Consider the following 23,767-nt stretch of genomic DNA (forward strand, 5'->3'; position numbering starts at 1 on the left):
ACTCAGTCTCTTTTGATTTTTGCTCGTGTTTCTGTCTTTATTTCCTCGGCTTAGGTTTTTACATGGTGTTGATACTTGCTGTAGTATTTTATGACAGGTCCTCATGCTATATCTCCAACATTTTTCTTCCTCTATCTTGCAGGTTCTTATTTACTTATGTTTGTCAGCCTCTGCTTTGATTCTCTTCACTTTGGCATCGAACAGCTGTTAATGACAGTAATATTTCTCCCACCTAACGAGAGACAGTGAAACAGAAGTGGAGGACGTACAACAGATATGAAATTTTAAATTGCAGATGTCAAGAACACCCACCTCTAAACAGCGGGATCCTCTAACTATGCACAGCTGCTATTCTTCCTGAGACCTTGGTGGGGAAGCAGTGGTGACTATCCTACTTCACAAAATCAGCCAGGAACAACAGCCAGGGTCAGAAAGGCCCAGCAAGTTTTTAAAAAATAATCAGTTTCCTTATGGCCAAGGTAGAACAGGAATCTCCCCCACCCCTGATTTCCCTCAACCCATTTCTCTCTCCCCTCCCCCACCATCACCTCACAATGACCAGGGTTCCCCTTTGGGATCATGTGCTGTTGTCCAAGGGCCATTCACTGGATTTCAAAGGCAGAGCAGCACCTTGCCAGCCATTTTGATCAGGAAGTTATCAAGAGACATGCTAATAAAGTTTGGCCATTAAAATTGGTTGAGACTGCCTGCTACCGCTTCCAGACTATCCGGCCAATCACATTGTTGTCTAGAAGACAAAATCGAGTCCCGTAGCTCCAAGGTGTAAAATTATGCAGCAATTCAGTAATTTCCGAACAGTACAATTACCCAAAGTCCTAATGAGTATAAATTGTGGTTCAACAGTCCTACCTGGACTACATATTCAATTGTGGAAAACTGTGGTAAAAGTTCAGCTGGTTGGTTCATCTCAGATATCCCAGAATAGGAAGGAGGAAACTGTTTTTAAACAAAAAAAATCCATCAAAATAGGTATTTTAAAAGCCACAAATAAAAAAAAACCTTCTCTTCCATAAAAAACACTTCTTTTACTCACTTTGAGTATTTGACCCAGTGGGATACACTATATCCTGTACTGCAAATTAACAAAAAGGATAAGCAAATTAGGGAGGTAAATGTGTGGCTAAAGGAATGATAGGGCACTGGCACCAGTACAAGGACAAGAAAGGACTGCACCACTGGGACAGGCTCCATTTGAACTGGGCTGGGATGAGGGTGCTTGCGAAAAGAATAAACAGAGCAGACACAAGGACTTTAAACTAGCAAGAGGGTGTGTCATGAAGCTACTAATGTATATAATATTATTGGAAAATATTTTAAAATAGAGGTCTAGTGTGTGGATGTGTCTTAATTGGATTAAAGCCAGTTAGTCTGGGTACTTTGATGTGTACTAGTTTTGAGATGTAAGAGAGGTAGAGTGCACTTGCATTTTTTGAATAGAGCATTAAGGCGGCGAGTGAAATCTGGCACCTAGCTAGCAGAGACCAAGCAAAATGTTTATATTACTAATAAAATTGATACTATGAAAGTGGTTTTATTGTTAGAAGAGGTGGAGCTCAAAGAGGCTGGTGATACAATGAGAATTTACATTCAATGAGCTGTGCTAGGTATAACTTCAGCAGCTTTCATGCGTGCAGGGCAGAGGCAATGTAAGATCAAAGTAGCTGTAAGCCTACAACTATCTCCACAGGAATCAAAGTGAAAGGAACATCATTCTGAATGTGTATGGTGAAAATGCTTTGCTTGGTATCTGCTTAAAAATCTATGAGTTGCTGTTGCCTTAATGGAGATTAGTTTGGGAATTTGTTAAAAGTTGCGATAGTAGCAATTTGCAGCCACGTATATGTGTTTAACATGTTGTAACTTAATAAAATGTTTCATTTAGTTTAATATAAAACCTCTCAAGGACTGGTGGTCTGATTCCTGAATTTAGAGTTGCATCTCAAACACAGAAATAAAATATAGGTTATGACAGTTGTTTAAAGTTTCCCTCTGGGATTTTTAAATAACTCAGCTTTACCAAACTGTTGTTTCATAACAGGTGGGAGAGGCTTTAGCGGAAAAGGTAGCATAAATAACATTTTGAAAACAAAGGGGGGGAAAAAGAGTAGAGTAACAGTTAGAAATTGTGCTTTGGGCACTACAAGCAAAGAGAAAACTAAACAATGTACAGTAATTAAACCAGGAAAGAAAAATTAAAACCATAAAACATTAGAGCAGGTGGTCAGGTTAGGATGCTTGGGTGCTTCTATAAATGCAGAGTACAAAGAACAAATTGAATGAATTGTAGCACAGAGCGGATTCCCCACCTATAACCTTCCAAAGATCTCTTGATTCCAGGACCATTTCTTTACTGGGGGAACTGCTCATGTCACACCATTACTTAAGGTAGGAGTGGGAAACCAGGGAATTCGCCTAACATCTGCTGTTGGGAAAATACTGAAGTCCATAATTAAGGTTTGAATGACTGAAGATCTTTAACATTTTCAGTTGAATAGAAAACAACCAGCATGGATTTGTAAAGGCTCTGTCATGCCTGATGAACCTGATCGAATTTTATGAAGAGGTAGCTAAAGTGTTAGACAGGGAATTTTTATGGATATCATTAAGTGGACTTCCAGAAGGTACTGGATAAAGTCCCTCGTAAGAGAAGATGGTTCTAGGGCATCTTGTAGCATCCCTGCCCCTGAGCCAGAAGCTCCAGGTTCAAGTCCCATTCCAGGACTTGACGGTCAAGGTTCATATCGCGGCCAAACTGGTTCACTATCAACTTCTAAACCCTTCCAACGTATGCCAAAGGCAGGCGGTAAGAGTGGGAGAGATTTCTGGTCAGGCATGTGATGGAAAGAAATTGGAGCTTCTACCATCACCATCCACAGCTCCAGGCTACAACCTGCATGTAAAAGTGTATGTTGGCGCAGCAACTCAGACTCCTGGAGGGCCAGTTGGCTCAACTGGCTGGGGAGAGCCAGTGTAAATCAGATTAGTGTCAACAGCACAGGGTTCAATCCCCATTCTGGCTGCTGTGGATTCGGGGTCTGTCTCATTGTCCTTCTCATGGTGGTGATCATGTGCTGTGGGCTGGACCTGCCTTCGGGCACAAAATTCAAGTAGTAAAAGAAGAGGAGGCTATTAGCTGAAGTTAAAGTTCATGGAATTGAAGGCAAATTATTGCCCTGTTTAGACAACTGGCTGAGTGGCAGGAAACAGAGAGTAGGGATAATGGGTAGCCACTCTAATTGACAGGATGTGATTGGTGGCATCCCAGAAGGATGTGTGCTGGGACCTCACCTATCCACTGCATTCAATAACAATTATGATAGATAGAAAGCCACATGTCCAAATTTGCTAATGGCAGAAGATGAATAGCATTCTAAGTGGTGTAGATTGAAGTGCAAAATAATAAAGATGCCAATAGATTAATAGATTAAATGAATGGACAAAACCGTGGCAAATAGATTTAAATGTAGGAAAATGTGAGGTCGTCCACTTTAAACCACAAATGGATAGAAGAAAGTACTTTCTAAATGAAGAATTCCATAAATTCCTAATTTCAGCTATACAAAGCCCTAGTTAGATCACATCTGGACTACTGTGAACAACAGTTCTCAGTACCATACCTTAGCAAGGATATGTTGGCCTTAGAGGGAGTGCAGTGTAGATATACTAAAATGATTTCTAGACTCCCAAAGGTTAAATTAAGAGAAGAGGTGGCACAAATTAAGGTTGTTTTCCCTGGAATTTAAATATTTGAGGGGTGTTTTGATCAAAGTTTAAGATACTAAGGGGAACCGATTGAGAGAAACTATTTCCACTTATTTGAAAGTCTAAGACTAAATGGGGCACAGTTAAAAATTAGAGCTAGATCTTTCAGGGGTGAAATTAGGAAACACTTTTACACACAAAGGGTGGTAGAAGGATGCTAGATCAATTGTTAATCTTAAATCTGAGATTAATAGATTTTTGTTAATCTAAAGATATCAATGAATATAGGGCAAGGGCCAGTATATGGAGTTAGTTTGCAGAGCAGCCATGAGCTCACTGAATAGTAGGACAGGTTCAAGGGGCCAAATGGCCTACTCCTGTTCCTGTGTTCCTATTCTCCAGTAGAAAGGTTGAGTAACACATGGATCTAAAACCATGTTTTTCCAGTAATTAAAGACTGTCTAATGAGTTAGATTCAGGTCATAAACCTTTCCCAGACAATCTATTCATGTTACAAAATTTCTGAATAGACACAAACTATCATACCATTTACCTGATTTCTCTGATAGCAGAAATTACAAGCCCACAGTTTTGCTTTGTAATCTACTTGGCTGAAAACAAACAAAAATCAGTTAGGGAAAACAAAACAGAAAAGCTGATTCTGCCATAGTGTAGAAACCTGCACCTTACTCAATTTATCTTACTCAATTTATCTCAGTATTTTTTTTAATATTCGTTAATGGGGGCATCACTGGCTGGGCCAGCATTTATTGCCCATCCTTAATTGCCCTTGAGAATTGGGTACCTTGCTAGGCCATTTCAGATGGCATTTATGAGTCAACCACATTGTTGTGGGTCTGGAGTCACATGTAGGCCAGGCCAGGTAAGGACAGTAGATTTCCTTCCTTAAAGGGTGTTAGTGAACCAGATTTTTTATGACAATCGACAATGGTTTTATGGTCATCATTAGACATTTTTAATTCCAGATTTTTTTTTCCCCCCACATTGAATTCAAATTCCACCATCTGCCATGATGGGATTTGAACCCAGGTCCTCAGAGCATTACCCTGGGTCTCTGAATTATTAGTCTGGTGACAATGCCACTAAGCCACCGCCTCCCCGGTATGCAGTAACAGAAATAAATAATTACTGTGGAGTCAATTTTACCTAGATTTTTTTCGCACATCAGTAACTATCTCCAAATTTCCCTCCTTAAGGTAATGATTCATACAGGGTATAGCTCTAATAACAGGATCACACCATAACTTGACTCTAATGCCAATTCTGGTGTGAGCTAAAACAGGGATGGCAGACAATCAATTTACCGTGAGGGTCATCTTGCAACATCCACAGAAGCAAACTTCCAACTTGTGTGCTAAGTGGGAACACGTTCCACTTTTCCACCTCCCTAGTAGGAGAACTCTAGCAAAGATTGGGGTTCAGGCATGGCACTTTTCTGGTAATGTACAGCTCAGTGCCTCACCATGTTATCCATTTATCCTACAAATCATCAGGAGTTCACCCTAACAGCTACTGTTAAGGTGCACAGCTGTGTTAAAGAAAGACTCAATTGCTATATTATAAGCTTAAATATACGCAGTTATAAAAACACTATGCTCAGAAGGTGCATACTCAAAACATCAACTTGTCTTTTCTCTTTATTTTTATTCGTTCACGGGATGTGGCCATTGCTGGCTAGGCCAGCATTTATTGCCCATCCCTCATTGCACACGAGGTGGTAGTGGTGAGCCACCGTTGTGAACCGCTGCAGTACTTTTACTGTAGGAACATCGATGGTGCTGTTAGGAAGGGAGCTCCAAGATTTTGACCCAGCAAGAGCAAAGGAACGGCGATATAGTTCCAAGTCAGTATTCCCAGAATTTGTATTCTTTTCCTAGTCATCCTTATTTATATGAATTGGAAGGATCTTGAAAGAAATTTCACATTTTAAGATGTGAATGTCAATCCTTTGTACCAAAATAAAATTTGTAAATTCTTTATAGAAAGCATATATTAGAGAAAAAGCTGTTATTCATGCTGCAGTGTAAGGTATTTACTGGTTAATTCTTTTGTTTGAATCTGTATTACTAGCTTACCATAATGGATTCAAGACCGCACGGCAGGTTGCTCTACTGCAAAGCACAGGTTCATACTGAATTGGAGGCAAGTCAGGTCGCTCTTTTAATGGCGTAAACAAGGTACCCAAAGGAACAACCATTCGGGTTGCCTCTAAACGACTCGACGGCCAAACATTCCAGCTTAACCGGACTCCATCCCGATCTTCATTCTGCTGGATGAACTCTATAAAAGTTGCCATTATGACTGCACAATCATAAATCTGTGAAAAAAAATAATCCACTTTTAAAAATGTGACAAAATGAAGTTACCGGTATAGATACTCTGGATTTAAAATAGACAAGCTTGGAAGTGCTGTCTTGAATGTTAATGAAGGTGCAAGTTATAAAATGCAACTTTTAATGTTAGCTTTTTGCTCCTGTAGCATTTGCACTCATGCAATTTAAGATGTTATAAATTTGAGCTGAGTGGCAACAGCTCAATCTTGGGCTGAGAGAAAGCAATGGAAAATGTGCATGTATTCAGTTTTGAAGTTGGACAAGAGATTTTTTTGCCCTAAAATGCATACTTGTGCCGAGTAAAAGTATTTGTTGAAACCTTGAGAGAGTTTGGTGCTGGTGGGAGTTGAAGCCAGGGGTTCACGCATGTACAAATCGCAGAGGCAGCTGGCCATTTAAATCAACAGCTGCCTCCACTGACTTACGATTTTTGAACCCTATCTGTGTGAATCCCGGGGTGCAGACCAGGTAAGAGGAGATCTGAACTTGGTGGATTCTTTCCATAGCCAGCAACCCCTTTGCAAGGTACCACTTTAGATAGGATCACCGGACACCTTTGGGAGAGGTCAGGGATTGTTAGAATTAAACATGATTATGTACTTTTTATGCTAAAACTCATCGGAACTGTCCAGCTGTCAAGCAACTGTCCAGCAGTCCAGGAAGTGTCCAAGAATACTAGGTGGGTTGGCATGGAGGAGATATGGGCAAAGGGTGGTGTGTGGGCAGCTTGGGTTGGCACTAAGTTGGCATCGGAGGTACAAGGGTCCATGGGGATGGATACAGGGGCATGCATTGGCATAGGTGGCTCATAGGGAGTGTGTGGGAGTGAGAGGGATTGATGGCCTGAGGGTTTTTTTTTTGTTTTATTATACTTTTGATTTATTTACACAGTGCCAGAGTACAGAGGCAGGCCTTGGGTCCAGCCTGCCTCCCCGCCCGGAAGCCTCTTTGTTCCTGAGTCACCCACCCAGGCTCCCATTTCAGGCCCCCTGCCCCATTCGACCGATAATCTGAACTGTGGGCGGACATTTTTAAAAGTTGGGTTCACCAAGCCAGGAACTCTCCCAATTCTGCGAACCCAACCCAGGGATGAAAATCTGGGTCTTCGTGTTCGGCAAACATGAGGTCAGCAGTTGTTAATTGTATATTAATTTTGTTTAATTGGATGTAGATAGTGGGCATTAACTAGGGATTCACTTGGGCTACTATACTTGGTGCATGTTTGTAATGTGTGCCTTTGTGAACAAATGATTATAAAAGTGTGTAAAGGTTGACTGCTGTTTAATCCTTCACCACCATGCTTTCTGAAGAGCAAGTGACATTGGCTCAGAAGAGGGTGGCCCAGAGCAAGGGGTGTAAGAGACAGGTAGATTACAAGAATAGAAGAGTGGTAGTAGTTTAGTGTTCTACAGTCAGAGGATAGATGGGCTTTGTTGCAACCGTGACTCAGCGTCTAGAATGATAAGTTGCCTTCCTGGTGCCAGGATGAAATACATCAAGGGCAGGAGGAAAAACTTTACTGAACTGAAGTGGCACCGATGTCCAGGCAAGGGCTAGGAACATGTCAATAAAACAGTGGAGGAGGATTTAAAATCATAAGCTGCGATTTTCTGTGCATGCTGGCTTCAGGTGTGTTCAGTGGCGTGCACGGGCAATATGGTGCGATCGGTTTCACGACAGCGTGAAACCAGTTTGCAATCATCCACTCTGCCCGCCAATGGTAGGCCACGCTTCCTGCCATCGGACATTGGGAACCTCACTGTAATACATCTGCATATCATTATTAGGCCAAGGGAAGAGGCTGAAGAACAAGGGTACCCAAGGATGTGCGTAGGGGCACATGTTGATCTGTGCAAGTGGCCTCAAGATGGTGAGGGCTGTGGAGGCAGTCTCCAGAGAAGATGAGGCCAGATGGACATGCGAGGGTATGGTTGAGGGAATGGGTGGTGATGTTCCTTGAACTGGCAGTGAGTGAGGTGCCAGCGAATGTGCGATGGGCTCGAACATGAGAGTTTAGGGTACTGAGATAGTTGCCATACTCTAGCTGCACAGATGAGATCATTCATCCTCCATCTGCATCGGATAGCCAACCTCTTCGGTGCAGCATTGGCACTAAACACCATTGCCATCACCTACCATGCCAGAGTGGGGGTAGAGAAAATCACAATGGGCCTCCAAAGGCACTCAAGGGCTGCAGCTTTCTTGCCTTTCTGGGCTATGTCCTGGCCTGGAAGCACTGAGTGAGGCTGTACTTTAAATGTGATTCCTGTTGTGATGAGGTGGCGGTGTGACAGGTGAATCGGAGCCCATCCACCATCAAAGCAGCGTGTATTCCAGGAATGTATAATTAATGCGATGGGTTTGGGACAATACGGCGCGAAAAGCCGCCATGGCGGCCAGCTGGTAAAACGTCGTCTTTCCCGTCCGCCACCGCACTTAGTGCAAATCTGGGATGATTCCGCCCATAAGGAGGGAAATGGGGAAAGTCTAGCTTTGAAATTAGAGCGAGAGACCAGTGTTAATGGAGCTATTGGGATAGAAGCAAAAGGCATAACTGACAGTCATAAGTGAGATAATACTAACAGAGAAAATCTGATCCAACAAATCTGCAATACTTGAACAACACTTCAATTTTACTAAGATAAAAGCAAAATACTGCAGATGCTGGAAATCTAAAACTTGAAACTTCAATTTTACTGCTTGCTAAATTTAGCTCCATCAATAGTCACATAAGGTACCTTGATAATACATTGAACACTTCAAACCACAGTGAAAACTGTGAAGGGACGAGAGGAAAGAAGCAATTAAACATTACTTAATATCAGTACTGCATCCACTGTATATCACACAAGGGCACCATAAACAAATACCTACAGTTTGTAGCCTTTCCCAGGTTTGATCTTAGGTTTTCCCAACAAAATGATCTAATTGGTATAGAATTTTAGTAAAATCATTCCATTAAATAATCAAAAGTGTGTTGCTTAAACATGTGCATACATCAAGTCCTGTAAGTAAAAAGCATTAAAACTGAATTTTTATTTTGCTATTTCTGGTAACACATTCTTTCCATTGACACTTACACATTATAGTTACCATAAACTTGTAGATTTTTGTGCCCATCCAAAAAGCTGCATAACAATTTACTAGCATATAAACATAGAAACATAGAAAATAAGAGTAGGCCATTTGGCCCTTCAAGTCTGCTCCGCCATTCATTATGATCATGGCTGATCAACCAATTCAATAGCCTGCTCCCGCTTTCTCCCCATATCCGTTGATCCCCTTTGCCCCAAGGGCTATATCTAACGCCTTCTTGAAAACATACAATGTTTTGGCCTCAACTACTTTCTGTGGTCGTGAATTCCACAGGCTCACCACTCTCTGGGTGAAGAAATTTCTCCTCATCTCAGTCCTAAATGGTCTACCCTGTATCTTCAGACTGTGACCCCTGGTTCTGGACTCCCCCAGCATCGGGAACATCCTTCCTGCACCTACCCTGTCTAGTCCTGTTAGAATTTTATAGGTTTTTATGAGATACCCCCTCTTTCTTCTGAACTCCAGCAAATATAATCCTAACCGACTCAATCTCTCCTCATATGTCAGTACCACAATCCCAGGAATCAGTCTGGTAAACCTTCACTACACTCCCTCTACAGCAAGAACATCCTTCCTCAGATAAGGACACCAAAACTGCACACAATATTCCAGGTGTGGTCTCACCAAGGCCCTGTATAAAAAATGTTGAGTTGAGCTGAGTGTACACGAACTCAGACTTTGTCCTTACAGATCACAAGTGTTAAGAAATAACAGATAAATTCCTTGAACTTTGTTCATGGGGTGAACTAGATGATTAGATACTGCGCCAAATTATTGTTGGACTCGCCTTAGACTACATAAAATAAGCAATCTATTTCCTCCAAACAGATCAATCGAAATATGGATACAGACAGCACTCCGTCTACTGGCACAAATGACCTAGCCTACATTCAAATATTTATACTAACAAAATATCTATGCCACTTTTGAATAACACTAAACTAGCATCCCATAATACTCAAATTGATCACAAAATCAAAATGGAACTATCAATTGATCTGTCTCATTGGGTGGTGGTGGTTGGGTGTGGGGTTGCAAGGGATGGGATGGGGAAAAGAATTCTTGACACTATGCTGTAGAACAGGCGGGTGGAAGTTTATTCTCCGGCGGAGCAGAAACATAGATCTAGGAAGAGGTCTTGGATGCATTCTAAAAATCATTTCCCAGTTTGACCAAGTGCTTCACCTTTATTCCAGAGCCTGGTTCTGAATATCACTACCATAAACATATCAATCATATTTATATAATGATGGTACAGTTATGTAAAATGTAACATAACTGTTATTTAAAAATTTACATATATACTGACTTTCATCACCTCTCCTTGAATTGCCCCAAAGCACTTCACGTGAAACTAATTAATTTGAAGTGCAGTGGCTTGAATGACAGTATTCAGTAGCAATTTGATACACAGTTGGTTCCCATAAACAGCAATGAATTTCCAGGTAACTTTTTTATGGCATTGGTAGGTTGAAGAATGGAAGTTCCCCACGCTTCAAACCCTGCCATAAGATCTTTAATATTCACCTGAACTACTGGAGCAAGCAAATGGGCCTTGGTTTGAGAGGAACAACAGAAGCACTTTATACAAATATATTTTACGATTTTACACACTTAAGTTGAATTTTTCTGCACATCTTGCTAACTTATGTTTTCCTATGACTTTCCATAATCCTGGTTGCGCTTTGGCACATGCAATTCGGTTATCAGCAGCTTGCAATGTTGCTCCCTGAACTCCCATTTCTGTGCATAATAATGAAGAACAGCCAAAGACAAATGCCATGTAGTAATCTTTCCTGTCAGAGAAACTCCTAACACTCCTACCAATGGCTTTATACCATCCCTACCGATATCATCACTCTAGCCACGTGTCTACATCTCCCCTCATTCTGAGTACTTTTATCTTTGCCATGTCACGTAACAAACTCCTAACCTATAAAGTTGGCTGTTCATTCGTGAACTTTGTTCTCCATTATATCATTTTTTTTTAAAGTAACAAAGCAATTTGACTATATAGAGCTTTAGATAAAATACAAGACATTCATCTGTGTGTTGCAAAAATGTTCATCTTATTTGTGTACACTGCATACATGAGGTCACATCACTGAACCCCTTCCAATTTGAAAATTTGACTTCACTGTATATTGTACGAAAAAATAACTTGGCTGGTATTCAACTCTCAGCAAACAATCTGTGAACTTTGTTTCCCAAAGCAAAGATTACATCTTACAGCTTCTGATCCAAACAGTGTAAAACAGGCACATGTACCAATTTCTTCTTTACAACCTGGAAATAATTGTCTCCAAATTTAGAAGTACAGTGCATTGATTGCAGATGACCAAACGCATCAGAACTTTAATGTGAGGGTGTTTTCCTCAAACATGATGCCCTTACAGTATTTTCAATTTGAAGATGTGGCATGTGAATGCCCAATTGTATCTGTTACTTAAACTATTCTCTTCTCACACCTGTAGCCTCACAACTCAAATCACTCTTCCTCCTGCTTCTCTTCACTCTCCTACAATCTCTGCACCACTATCAACTCATCTCCCACTACAACCCTCACTTACCCATGCTTATATATTGCACATATCTGCATTGTTCAACCATGATAGGCAGGTCCTCAAATCCGCAAGGTTACCAGTAACCCTGGAGTGAGTGGTCAGCTTCAGCAACACAACAGTGGCATCTTTATTTTATTCTAATGAGATGTTTTAATATTTTCAGTGTGCATCTGCTACACTAAACCCTTTAAACCCATTTTACACCTCTATAATGGGAATAGCACAACTGAATTTCTCGGCCCATTGATTTCTCATCAATTACCGCATATACTCATATACCATGCGAAAGTCGACCAATGATTTTTGGCCTAAACACCTGTAGTTTTTCACACATCTCCAGTAAAAGTCAACATTACTAGAAATCATAGCCCAAAAATTTCAGAACCAAAGTATAATCTCTACAATCACATCAAAAAATCAAATTAGTTATTAATTTTAAAAAAATACAATTAGCATATTTCCTCCTTCTACGAATGTTATATATTTAAATGAGATCACCTCTCTAATTCTAAACTCCAGAGAAAATAGGCTCATTCTACTCAATCTCTCCTCATAGGACAAACCTCTCATCTCAAGAATCAATCTAATGAACCTCTGCTGTATTCCCTCCTTGGTTAGTGCATCATTTCTCAGGTAAGGAGGCCATAACTGTTTACAGAGCTCCTGATGTAGTCTCAATAATGCCATATATAATTACAGATAGATTTTCTCACTCTTGTCCTTTATTGCAAGAGTTTGGAGTATAACATAACAATTAGACCATAAGGTGTAGAAGCAGAAGTAGGCCATTTGGTCCATCAAGTCTGCTCTGCCATTCAATGAGATCATTGCTGATCCGATAATCTTCGACTCCACTTTCCTGTCTTTTCTCCATAACCCTTGATTCCCTTACTGATTGAAAATCTGTCTGAGTCTTTAGCCCCGTTAGTTTCTCTAGTACTTTTTCTCTAGTGATAATTATTGTATTTATTTCCTCCCCCGCCTCTTTTGCCCCTTGATTATTTAGTATTTTTGAAATGCTATTAGTATCTTCTACCGTGAAGACTGATGCAAAGTATTCAACTCCTCTGCCGTTTCCTGGTTCCCCATTATTATATCCCCAGACCCGAAGGGGCCTATGTTCATTTTGGCCTCCGAGTTCCATTTTACATATTTAAAGAAGCTCTTACTGTCTGTTTTTATATTACTTGCTAGTTTACCCTCAAAGTTTATTTTCTCTCTCTTCTTTTTTGGTCATCTTTTGTTTGTTTTTAAAACTTTCCCCATTTCTCTGGCTTACCACTAATCTTTGCCACATAGTATCAAATTGAAAGAAAAAACATACAATCCCTAATTTCTTTGGTTAACTATGGTTGGTTTATTCCGTTCCTAGAATCCTTCTCCATCACTATATATCTTTGTTGTGATTCATGAACTATTTTCTGGAACTTCTGCTATTGTTCATCAACCGTCTTTTCTGCTAAACTCCTAAATTCCCTTTGTGATTCATGTAAAAGGAACACCGAGTCCCTCTGAACACCAACATTTACTAGTTTCACATCTTTTAAAAAATATTCTGATTTTCCATTCTTCCCAGTGAACAATTTCACACTTCCAAGATTATACTCCATCTGCCACCTCTTGCCCAATCACTTAGCCTAAACACTAGACTAGACGCGGATTACAAATACTTATTTTTGTAATAAACCCATTTTCAGCTACATTAATAAAAGTGCACCAGGTTACCACACTCAAATATAACAAAGAATGTTTTTTAAGTGTTTTAAAATGCTGCCCGATTGAATTGGCACATGGGACATTTGTATTTGGTGATATGTAAATTAGGTTGAGCAGAAAATTGAGCAAGAAAAAATCTTGTTAAAACTAGCTCAATTGTGCCCACAATTTGCACCCAGATTGCCAACACACAAAGCAGAAACTCTTGACCAGAAATAGATTTGTATTGATGGTATCACTTGGTGAGATCAAGTGGGTCGGAATGGCAGTGGGAAATGTATGTTGGGACCAAAACTCTCTTCAATATCCCTGTATGAGTGACCAATTTGTTGAACTGTACAGTCCTTTAAGATGGCCACACATGCATGCACCTTAAAAGGAATGCTGCCTATGCACGACTGTTTCCTGCAAGGCACATTCCTGACTGCAGTGTGACCACCTAGAGGAATGTTGGTTGGGACTAATAACACTGGAAGTAGTAAATTTGGCATCCTGCAAAGGGAGTTTTGCAATTAGGAGATAGATTAAAGAGCAAGACCTCAAAAGGTAATAAATCTCAGGATAACTCCCAGTGCCATGCACTGGTTTGGATAGGAATAGTAACAGGAGGGAGTTTTTAAAAAGTGGTTAGAAAGAAAGGTTAAAAAGACGGAAGGAAAAGCTCCGATTTCAGAAAACCTAGGACCATTTAGCCAGAAAAAGAGGGATGGGCTTCACCAGAACAAAATTATTGGTGGAAGAGTAAATGATGTGGTGGGGGAAGTGTTTAAACTAAAACAGCAGAGGGGATAAAAAAAACAGGTAAGTAAGGAAGGAAAGCAAGAAAAACAATGAATGCAGAAAAGGTAACAGAGTAAAACAGGAAAGTTACATAGAACAGATCACCAACAAAAGGGATAAAAACCAATAAGATTAACAGACAGCAACAAGCTTGAGTTGCAAGTGCACAAAGAATTGAGACTAAAATTGGTGAACTAAAGATAAAAATTGTTAAGGAGAATAATATAAAAGCATTAAAAGAGAAGTGATTTGACAGAGATGTTGCTTCAGCTAAAGCAGGACTGGATGCAAAGCATTCTTAGTTACAAAATTAAGATAGACTATGAAAAAAGGGAAAGTTGATGAGAGTAATCAAACATTTAATCACGAGGGTGCTAAAGGGGTGATGCAAAAGTTGAATTCATTTGCTTAGAATTTGAATTAAAAAAGGGAATGATTACTCTTTTGGGGACATATGCACCAAACAATGGAAAGGGGTTAGCCAAAAGTTACATTAAAAACTGCAAAATACATAAATGATTGATTTTAATTATTCTAAGATTGGGTAAAAGTAATGAGTGTGGTAGCAGCGAGTGGGGGACATACCGAAACAAAATTTTGCCACAGTTTTAACAGAGGTGTGTGGCTAACAAAAAAATTTACAGTACAAAATTAACAATAACACATTGGTCTAATGTACTACAGGATGGCAACTGCATGACTGGACATGTTCAAAACCATGTCTTTGCATGTTTGCAAATTTTAAAATGTCTTGCTCAGTTGCAGAAAGTTACATCCCATTGTTTACTGAATAATTATAATTGTTTTAAAGAAATTCCCTAGAGATGTTTTTGAGGTATTTCAGCAAAAACATGTTTGTTAGTAATTGAAACCTCTATTCCTCCTAGGACTTCAAATGGAAATAGTTTGTTAAACATATGTTGCCTTTTGGGATTTTATTTGTTCTAAATTTGCTCCAGCCCAGGAATGTTTTCTTTGCAACACCTGCCTTTACCTCCTCACAATCCAAGGCCCTAAACACTCTTCCAAGTGAAACAAGTATTTATGTGTACTTCTTTCCATTCAGTATACTATACTGTATTAACTGCTCACAATGCCTTCTGATCTACCTAGGGGCTTCTGTAGAACACCACCATTCAGTCTTCAAGCCTGACCTCGAGTTTCCGGTTGCCAGCCATTTTAATTCTCCACCTTGCTCCCATGCTGACCTCTCTGGAACACTATCGGAAACCAAGGGACAATAAAGCTCAACACAAGTTTGAGGAACAGCACCCCATCTTTCAGCTCGGCACTTTACAGCCTTCTGGGCTCAATATGTTGAGTTGAACAATTGCTTACTGTAACCTCTGCCCACATTTTGTTTCCTTTTTCTTTACAGTTTCTGGTTCTACGGTGTTGTTTTCTTTTTTCGCTTTCAGTTGGCAAACTATTGATTATTTTCTCATCCAGACCTCCTCCTCTAGACATTAATTCCTTTATTTGTCCCAGTACCACTCCTTCTGGCCTTGCACCATCAACCCATTTGACATTTAATCTAGTCTTCCACCCGATTTCCTTTTTTGTATTTTTTCCACACGTTCCTTTCACTTGCTTTAAATCTATTTCATCAGAACTGGGAAAAGTTAGAAATGTAAGATCATCGAACTAAAACATTCACACTGTTTCCCTCTCCACAGATGCTAAATATTTCCAGCATTTTTTTGTTTTTTTAAGATTGCCAGCATCTGCAGTATTTGGCTTTTATGTTTTTTTCACACCTGGGTTGGCTTCTCGCACCAAGATACATAATTAAATGTCCAACCACAATCATGAGTTAAACAACATCCAAAATATTGCTTAGTATATGATGGGTTGATTTGTTTAATTTAAATTTGTTTAATTTGTTTAATTTAATTTGTTTAATATGATGTATTTTGTTTAAGAGTCATTGCTAACATTTTCGTACCTGACAGACCTCAATTTTGATTTAAAAGTCACTTATTTTGCTGTACCAAATTATTAAAAAGCACATTTAACATTTGTTTAAATGGGTCACTGATTAGTCTGACCACATAGATAAATCTCACAAACAGCTGCCTGCCCATGAAATAACATTTTCATTCATGATATTGTATAATTTTTGATAGGAAGCATTTCACTTCACTTAAATGAAATGCATGGGACTTAGAACAAACGTACTAGTATTTAGTATAAGCAAGTCAAGTTGCACAAACCCATTTTTCCTTAAATCCTAAGAAACACTACGAGGTGAAGAATTAAAATGGCTAACAACAGTAAAAGTAGTTACAAAAATAGCAACAAAAACACAAGTGATGCAACCGACTCAATATTAGACATGGAAAGAACTTGTATTTATGTATTGCCTTTTACAACCTCAGGAGGTCCTGACCAATGAATGACTTTTAAAACATAGCCTGTGTTCTAATGTATACAATACAGCTGCCCATTTGCACACAGCAGGTCCCACAAATAGTGATGAAACAGATAACCAGATCATCTGCATTGGACCAGTTGGCGAAGGACAAATAATGGTCAGGTCATCAGGAGAATTCCCCTGAACTGTATCGAATAGTTCCACATGATCTTTTACATCCACCTAAAGGGGACAATGAGACCTCAGTTTAACATCTCACCTGAAAGGGCACATTTCTAACTGTGCAGCCTTCCCTCAGTACAATGGCTCATTGGCAGCCTAGATTACGTGGTCAAGTGGGGTTCGAACTCATGACCTTTCTGACTCAGAGGCAAAGATTCAAGAAACACAGCTTCAACTGGTTCACCAGATCACTGTAGATACTAAACAACCATTACATCTTGGATTCCATACACAAACACCTGAGTTATTACTGAGAGAGCTTGAAGTGACAAGTACCGGACACATGCGCACACCCAGAGCCCAGTGATGCCCCAGGCACCTCTCTCTCTCACACACACACACCCAGAGCCCAGTGATACCGGGCACCTCTCACACACACACACACACACATACATACCCACCCAGAGCCTTGTGATACTGAGCACCTCTCTCTCTCTCTCTCACACACACACACACCCAGAGCCCAGTGATACTGAGCACCTCTCTCTCTCTCACACACACACACACACCCAGAGCCCAGTGATACTGGCACCTCTCTCTCTCTCTCTCTCACACACACACACACCCAGAGCCCAGTGATACTGGCACCTCTCACACACACACACACACCCAGAGCCCAGTGATACCAGGCACCTTACACACACACACACCCACCCACCCAGAGCCCAGTGATACTGGCACCTCTCACACACACACACCCAGAGCCCAGTGATACTGGCACCTCTCACACACACACACACACCCAGAGCCCAGTGATACCAGGCACCTTACACACACACACACCCACCCACCCAGAGCCCAGTGATACTGGCACCTCTCACACACACACACCCAGGCAGAGCCTAGTGATATCGAGCACCTCACTCACCAGAAGCCTGAGCTACTAACGGTTCCTACGAATAGCTCCGAGACCGGCCCAGGCCCTACCGCTGTCTGGGTTTGATGCCTCTGTACCGACTGGTGTAAAAGCAGTAACTTGCCGCCGCAAAACCCGGTGTATGAGTCACCGGGCCCGTCTCAGCCACCAGCCTCAGTTACTGCAGTAACCAGCGCTGCGCGAACAGCTGACGCGGTCAATATGGCAGATTTTGCCACGTAGCGGCGGGAGGCGGCACCAAACTGGTGGAGTGGGTGGGGGGGGTGGAGCCGGGGACGGTAGGTGGGGCCGGTGAGCGGGGTGGGGCCTAGCTAGTGGGCGGAGCATGGTGCAGAAGGCGGGGCCGGGCTCTGGACAGTGGGCGGGGCGGGGCGGTGCGTGGTCTGGGATGGGTCCGTGGCCTGACAGGGCACTGTCCCGGTGACGGAGTTTCTCCGAAAACGCTTCGGGACCAACGTGTCTTAGCTGCTGACACCTCAGCTTCTTACTCACCACGGAGGGTCCGGCCCGCCGACCCTCATAAACGGCAACGCTTCACAGGTGGACCACTTCGCTAAAACAATGTCCAATCTGGAGCTTCCCTTATGGACCTTTGGACACACTTCAGTAGATCAGCAAATGTGGTACCAGGTTGGCAAGAATCAAATGCCCCTGTTACAGGCCACCGCAAAAAGAAGAAAGAGACAAAGAGCTTACTTCAGCTAAAATCAGCGTCACATACGCAACATAATTCTGACGCAACAAAATAAGTATAACAAAATAAACCATGGATAAGAAGCGCAGAACCATAGAAAGGTTACAGCACAGAAAGAGGCCATTCAGCCCATTATGTCTGCGACAGCTAAAAAAAGGGAAAAACAACGAAACCAGCCGCTTATTTTAATCCCACTTTCCAGCACCTGGTCCTTGTAGGTGACAGCACTTCAGATGCAGGTACCTTGTAAATGAGTTGAGCTTTTCAGCTTCAACCACCAATTCAGGCAGTGAATTCCAGCCATCCACCACCCTCTGGGTATTAAGGTTTTTCCTCATGTCCGCTCTAATACTTCTACCCGATCACCTAAAACCTATGCCGCCTGGTAACTACTCAGCTAGGGAAACAGGTCTTTACTGTCTACCCTATCTAGGCCTTGTACACCTCAATTAGGTCACCCCTCAGTCTCCTCTGTTCTAAGGAAAACAACCCTAGCCTATCCGAACTTTCTTCATAGTTGCAATGTTCAAGGCCTGGCAATATTCTTGCAAATCATAAATAAAACATGCTGGAAATTGGCAGTAGGCCTGGCAGCAACTGTGGAGAGAGAAACAGTTAATGGGCCATAACTTCTTCAGAGTGGAGGGGTTGGGCCGGGGGTGGGGTGGGGGGGGAGAACAGTGGATTCGGGTCAGGTCAGTCGGCATTGGTAAGGCAGAGGGGGGTCGGGCCAAGGGAATCAGGGGCGGTGGGGAATACCGTGTTGGGGAGGGGTAGCTGGGGAAGAGATGAGTCCTCTAGGTGGTCGGGAGTCCCGTGTTGCTGGGGTGGGGGGGGTCTGTGTCTGTACAACAGTTACCCAGATGTGAGAAGAGGTTTTAATTCTTCTAACTTTTTCTGAGTAACTATTGTGCAACACAGCCAGAACCATCCGAAGTTTGCTATTTAAATCATATTTTCAGATGGTTCCCAGAGCAGGGCAATTGTCCAGAGGAAGTTTGCACTTCTAGGCAATTGCTTTGCAAAACCCTGACCTTTGAGGTTACAAGTGGCGTTCCCCAGCACATCTTTGTGGTATCCCCCAGATCCGATGCTGGGAAGCTCAAAGTTACGGCCCCCAGTGTTTCAGGTCAATTAACTTGCGTCTGAACAGGAAAAAGGACAGGTTTTAAGCAGTGAAAGAACAAAATCTGCAGGGCAGAATTAGGAGAAATTAAATGGCATATGGAATGATGGTCAAGTGGATGGTACTGGGAAAACTAAATCAAGGTTACGTGTCTAGACTCTACTCTGCATAGCCCACACAATAGACTCACTGAGTAAATCTGCAGAGGTAAATTGCAGCATCCAGAGTTCCCCATTCAATCCAAAATTAGCTACGTTTATAGTTCCGGCAGAGCTACAAAACCGTCAACTACCCAGTATTGTGAAATATTGCACAAAATGTCCTGTCCATAAAAAGGAGAAATCCAACCAGGCCAATTACCAACCTGTTAGTGTACTCTCGATTATCAGCAAAGTGACAGAAGGTGACATGGACAGTGCTATCAAGCGGCACTTACTCAACAATAACCGGCTGACATTCAGTTTGGGTGCTGCCAGTGCCACTCAGCTCATGAACTCATTACAGCCTTGGTCCAAACATGGACTTAAAGAGCTGAACTCAAGAGGTGAGGTGAGAGTGACTTCCTTGACATCATGGCAGCATTTGACCACGTCTGGCATCAAGTAGCCCTAACAAAACTGGAATCAATGGGAATTGGAGGAAAATTTCCTACTGGAGTCATACCTAGAACAATCATCTTATTCCCAGAATAGTGCTACAGGAGTTTCTCAGAATATTGTCCTAAGCCCAACCATCGTCAGCTGCTTCATCAATGACCTTCCATAAGGTCAGAAGTAAGGATGTTTCCTGATGAGTCCAGTGTTCAGCACCATTCGCCACTCCTCAGATACTGAAGCAGTCCATGTTCATATGGATAACATTCAGACTTGGCTGATAAGTGGCAAGTAGCATTTGCAGCATACAAGTGCCAAGCAATGACCATCTCCCCTTCAATGGCTCAATACCATTACTGAATCCCCCATTATCAACATCCTGAGGGTTACCATTGACTAGGTACTGAACTGGGCCAGCCATATAAATACTGTGGCTACAAGAGAGGGCAGAAGCTGGAAATTCTGCAGCGAGTACCTCACTTCCTGACTTCCTAAAACCTATCCACCATCTACAAGGCACAAGTCAGAGCGTGATGGAATACTCTCCACTTGCCTAGATGAGTGCAGCTCCAACGACACTCAAGAACCTGGCTCAAGAAGCCAGGTCAAAGCAGCCCATTTGATTCATACCCCATCCACCACCTTAAATATTCAGTCCCTCCACCTCCTGTACACAGCGGCAGCAGTGTGTACCATCTTCAAGATGCACTGCAGCAACTTGCCAAGGCTCCTTAAGCAGCATCTTCCAAACCCACAAATTCTACAACCTAAAAGGACAAGGGTAGCAAATGCATGGGAACACCACCGCCTGCAAGTTTCCCTCCAAGCCACACACCATCCTGCATTGGAACGATATTGCCATTCCTTCATGCTTCTGGGTCAAAATCTTGGAATTCCCTCCCAAACAGCACTGAGAGTGTACCTACACCACACGGACTGCTGTGGTTCAAGAAGGTGGCTCGCCACCACCTTTCAAGGGCAGTTAGGGATGAGCAATAAACGCTGGCTAAGCCAGCAACGCCTTCATCCTGTGAATTAATAAACTAAATAAAAAAGTTCCTTATTGATTTCCTGATGTCAGCCAGGACAGCAAGAATAAAAACAATAGAGCTCAAAGTTTATGGGAAAAGAATGGAAAGATGATAAAACAAACCCAAGTTTCCGACTTTCAGCACTTTCCAGTAGGCAATGTTGGAAAACGTGTGGGCAGTATACAACAGCAAGATGAAGAAGAAAGAAAAATATAATTAAGAGTCAGCATGGATTTCAAAGAAAATTTTGCTTGACCAACCTTATTGAATTTGAGGACGTAACAGAAAGGTGGCGGAGGGGCACAATGGTGGTATCCCTACCTCTGAACCTGAACACACCAGGTTTAAGTCCCACATCACATTTGATGGTCAAGAAAGATGCATTCATAATGTGGCCAAGCAGGTTGATTATTAACCTGCAAATCCTTTTGATACAATTTTGGCAAGCAGTAAAAACTGCAGAGTCTCACCTGGTCAGCCATGCTTGATACAGAGTGGTACCCCTCAAGCTATAGCCTTTGGCTGCAGGGTAGCGAGCTGGTTCCAGAGCAAGTGGCATCAATGGCCAAGTGGCAGAATGGATTGCTAGCTGGCTTAAGCAGAGAGTGGGAATAAAAGGGTGGTTATTTAAGAATGGCAGAAGGTGGGAAGCGGTGTTCCACAAGAATCAGTGTTTGGACTGCTGTTGTTCACAATTTACATGAACAATTTGGACTTTGTAATCAAAAACAATTTTCTAAATTTGTGGATGACACTAAATTGGTGGGGGGAGTGGGAGAGAGTCAGTCAATTCCGGAGGACTGCATAAAACTACAGGAGGACATCAATAAATTTGCAGAATGAAAAAATAATTGGGAATTGAAAATCAACACAAATGTGAAGTAGTGCATTTTGGTAGGCAGAATTGAGGGTTACTTATTCCATGGAATGCTTAAGTCTTGATGGAGTAGAGGAACAAAGAGATCTGAGCACAAATACATCAATCATTAGAAGTTGTCACTGGTTAGCAAGGCCATAAAAATGCAGAGCAAACATGAGGCTTTATTTTCAGAAGGGTAGAATTGAAAAGTAGGGAAGTTATTATTCTAAAGCTGTATCAAACCTTGGTTAGGCCACACTTGAGTGCAGTTCAGGTCACCATATTATAAGAAGGATGTGGAGACACTGGTGAGGGTGCAGAGAAGGTTTACAAGGATGTTACCAGAAATGTGTGGGTGTACATATCAGGAAAGTGTCAACAAGCTGGGTCTCTTTCTTGAAAAGGGCTGAAAGGTTACCTAATCGAGGTCTTTGAAATTAAGGTTTTGATAGTCTAGATACAGAGACAATGTTTCCTCTTCCAGGTAAAGAGCATAACTAGAGGCCATCAGCAAAAGACTGGAAAGGAAATTAAGAAACTTCTTTACCCAAATAGCGTTTGGAGCATAGTATGGATGCATTTAAGTCCCCTGGACTTCATGGCCTGCATCCTAGGGACTTAAAAGTGGCTACGGAGATAGTAGATGTATTTGAAGCAGTTCCGAGAAGATTCACTCAATTGAGTCCTGGGATGAAGAGGTTAGCATGAGGAAAGGTTGAACAGGTTGGCAGGTGATATTAATGAAGCATAAAAGATCCTGTGGTGAGTCTAAAACTAGGGGACAGTTTAAGTATTAGGGATCTCCCATTTGAAACAGATGGTTAATTTTTTTCCCCCCTCAGTGTTTGGGATTCTTTTCCCCAGAAAGCAGTGGAGGCTGCATTTTTGAATATTTTTAAGGTTGAGTTAGATTTTTGATCAACGTGGAAGTCAAAGGTCATTGGGTGGGGGGGGGGGGGGTGCAGACAGGAAACTGTTGTGTGTCCACAATCAGATCAGCCCCATATCTTACCTATTGGCAGAGCAGGCTCAAGAGGCCAAATGGCCTACCCTTGCTCCTAAATTAGATGAGGAAGGATGGGAAGAGGCTTGAGTGAAGCATAAACAACAGCATAGACTGGTTGGGCTGAAAGGATATATGGCACAGAAACAAGCCAGTGTAATCCAAAAGCAAGAGAGATGCTGGAAATTGAAAAAAACGGAAAAGGTTAAAATTACACCGTGGCACTGTCAGCATGTGTGACTAGACAAGTTGACATTTTAGATGCTGACTGAGAAGAGGCAGATAGGTATATTAATATAAAATCCTCATGTTCAATGTAAAGAACAAATGTTGAGAGGACTTGAATGAAGTGGCATTGCAGTTTATCACAGCTAAGGAAATAGACATAATAGAAATCAAAGGGTGCATTAAAAAGCAAGGAAATCAGCCTAGGAAAATGAGGCAAAATGGAACAAATGGAAAACCTGGCAGTCAGCATACTATAAAGGAAGCACACAAATTGCTATTCACACAGGAGTAGGATTCTGGACAACCGTGGGAGAGAATTGAATGACCAGTTGTTGCATCTCTTGTAATTGCACATAAAAAAGCAGCTGAAAGTACTGATGGGGAAAGTGTGAACAAGGTTGTTGTGGAGGGAACAGTCCCATGAGAAAATGGGAGAGATGGGGAACATCATGTTGTAGGTGCAAAAGTGATGGACAACGATTTGGTGAATACTGGTGGCGTGGATAGGATGGCTTTCCTGAACTTCC

The 23,767-nt window shown here is 41.8% G+C and overlaps 1 protein-coding gene across 1 annotated transcript in view; it reads right to left on the minus strand.

Moving 5' to 3' along the window:
• sec23a (Sec23 homolog A, coat complex II component) overlaps positions 1-17,962 on the minus strand; it is a 90,187-nt gene extending 72,225 nt beyond the window's left edge. Inside the window, exons 1-4 of the mRNA XM_078562813.1 lie at positions 17,698-17,962; positions 5,820-6,061; positions 4,277-4,334; positions 871-957 (exon numbers count right to left, since the gene is read on the minus strand). Coding sequence (XP_078418939.1) covers positions 871-957; positions 4,277-4,334; positions 5,820-6,040 — 366 coding nt within the window. The 5' untranslated portion in view covers positions 6,041-6,061; positions 17,698-17,962. The remainder of the gene's footprint in view (positions 1-870; positions 958-4,276; positions 4,335-5,819; positions 6,062-17,697) is intronic.
• Between the last annotated feature and the right edge of the window lie 5,805 nt (positions 17,963-23,767).

This window comes from Cetorhinus maximus, chromosome 18 (genome assembly GCF_964194155.1).
Source record: "Cetorhinus maximus chromosome 18, sCetMax3.hap1.1, whole genome shotgun sequence".
NCBI lineage: Eukaryota > Metazoa > Chordata > Chondrichthyes > Lamniformes > Cetorhinidae > Cetorhinus > Cetorhinus maximus.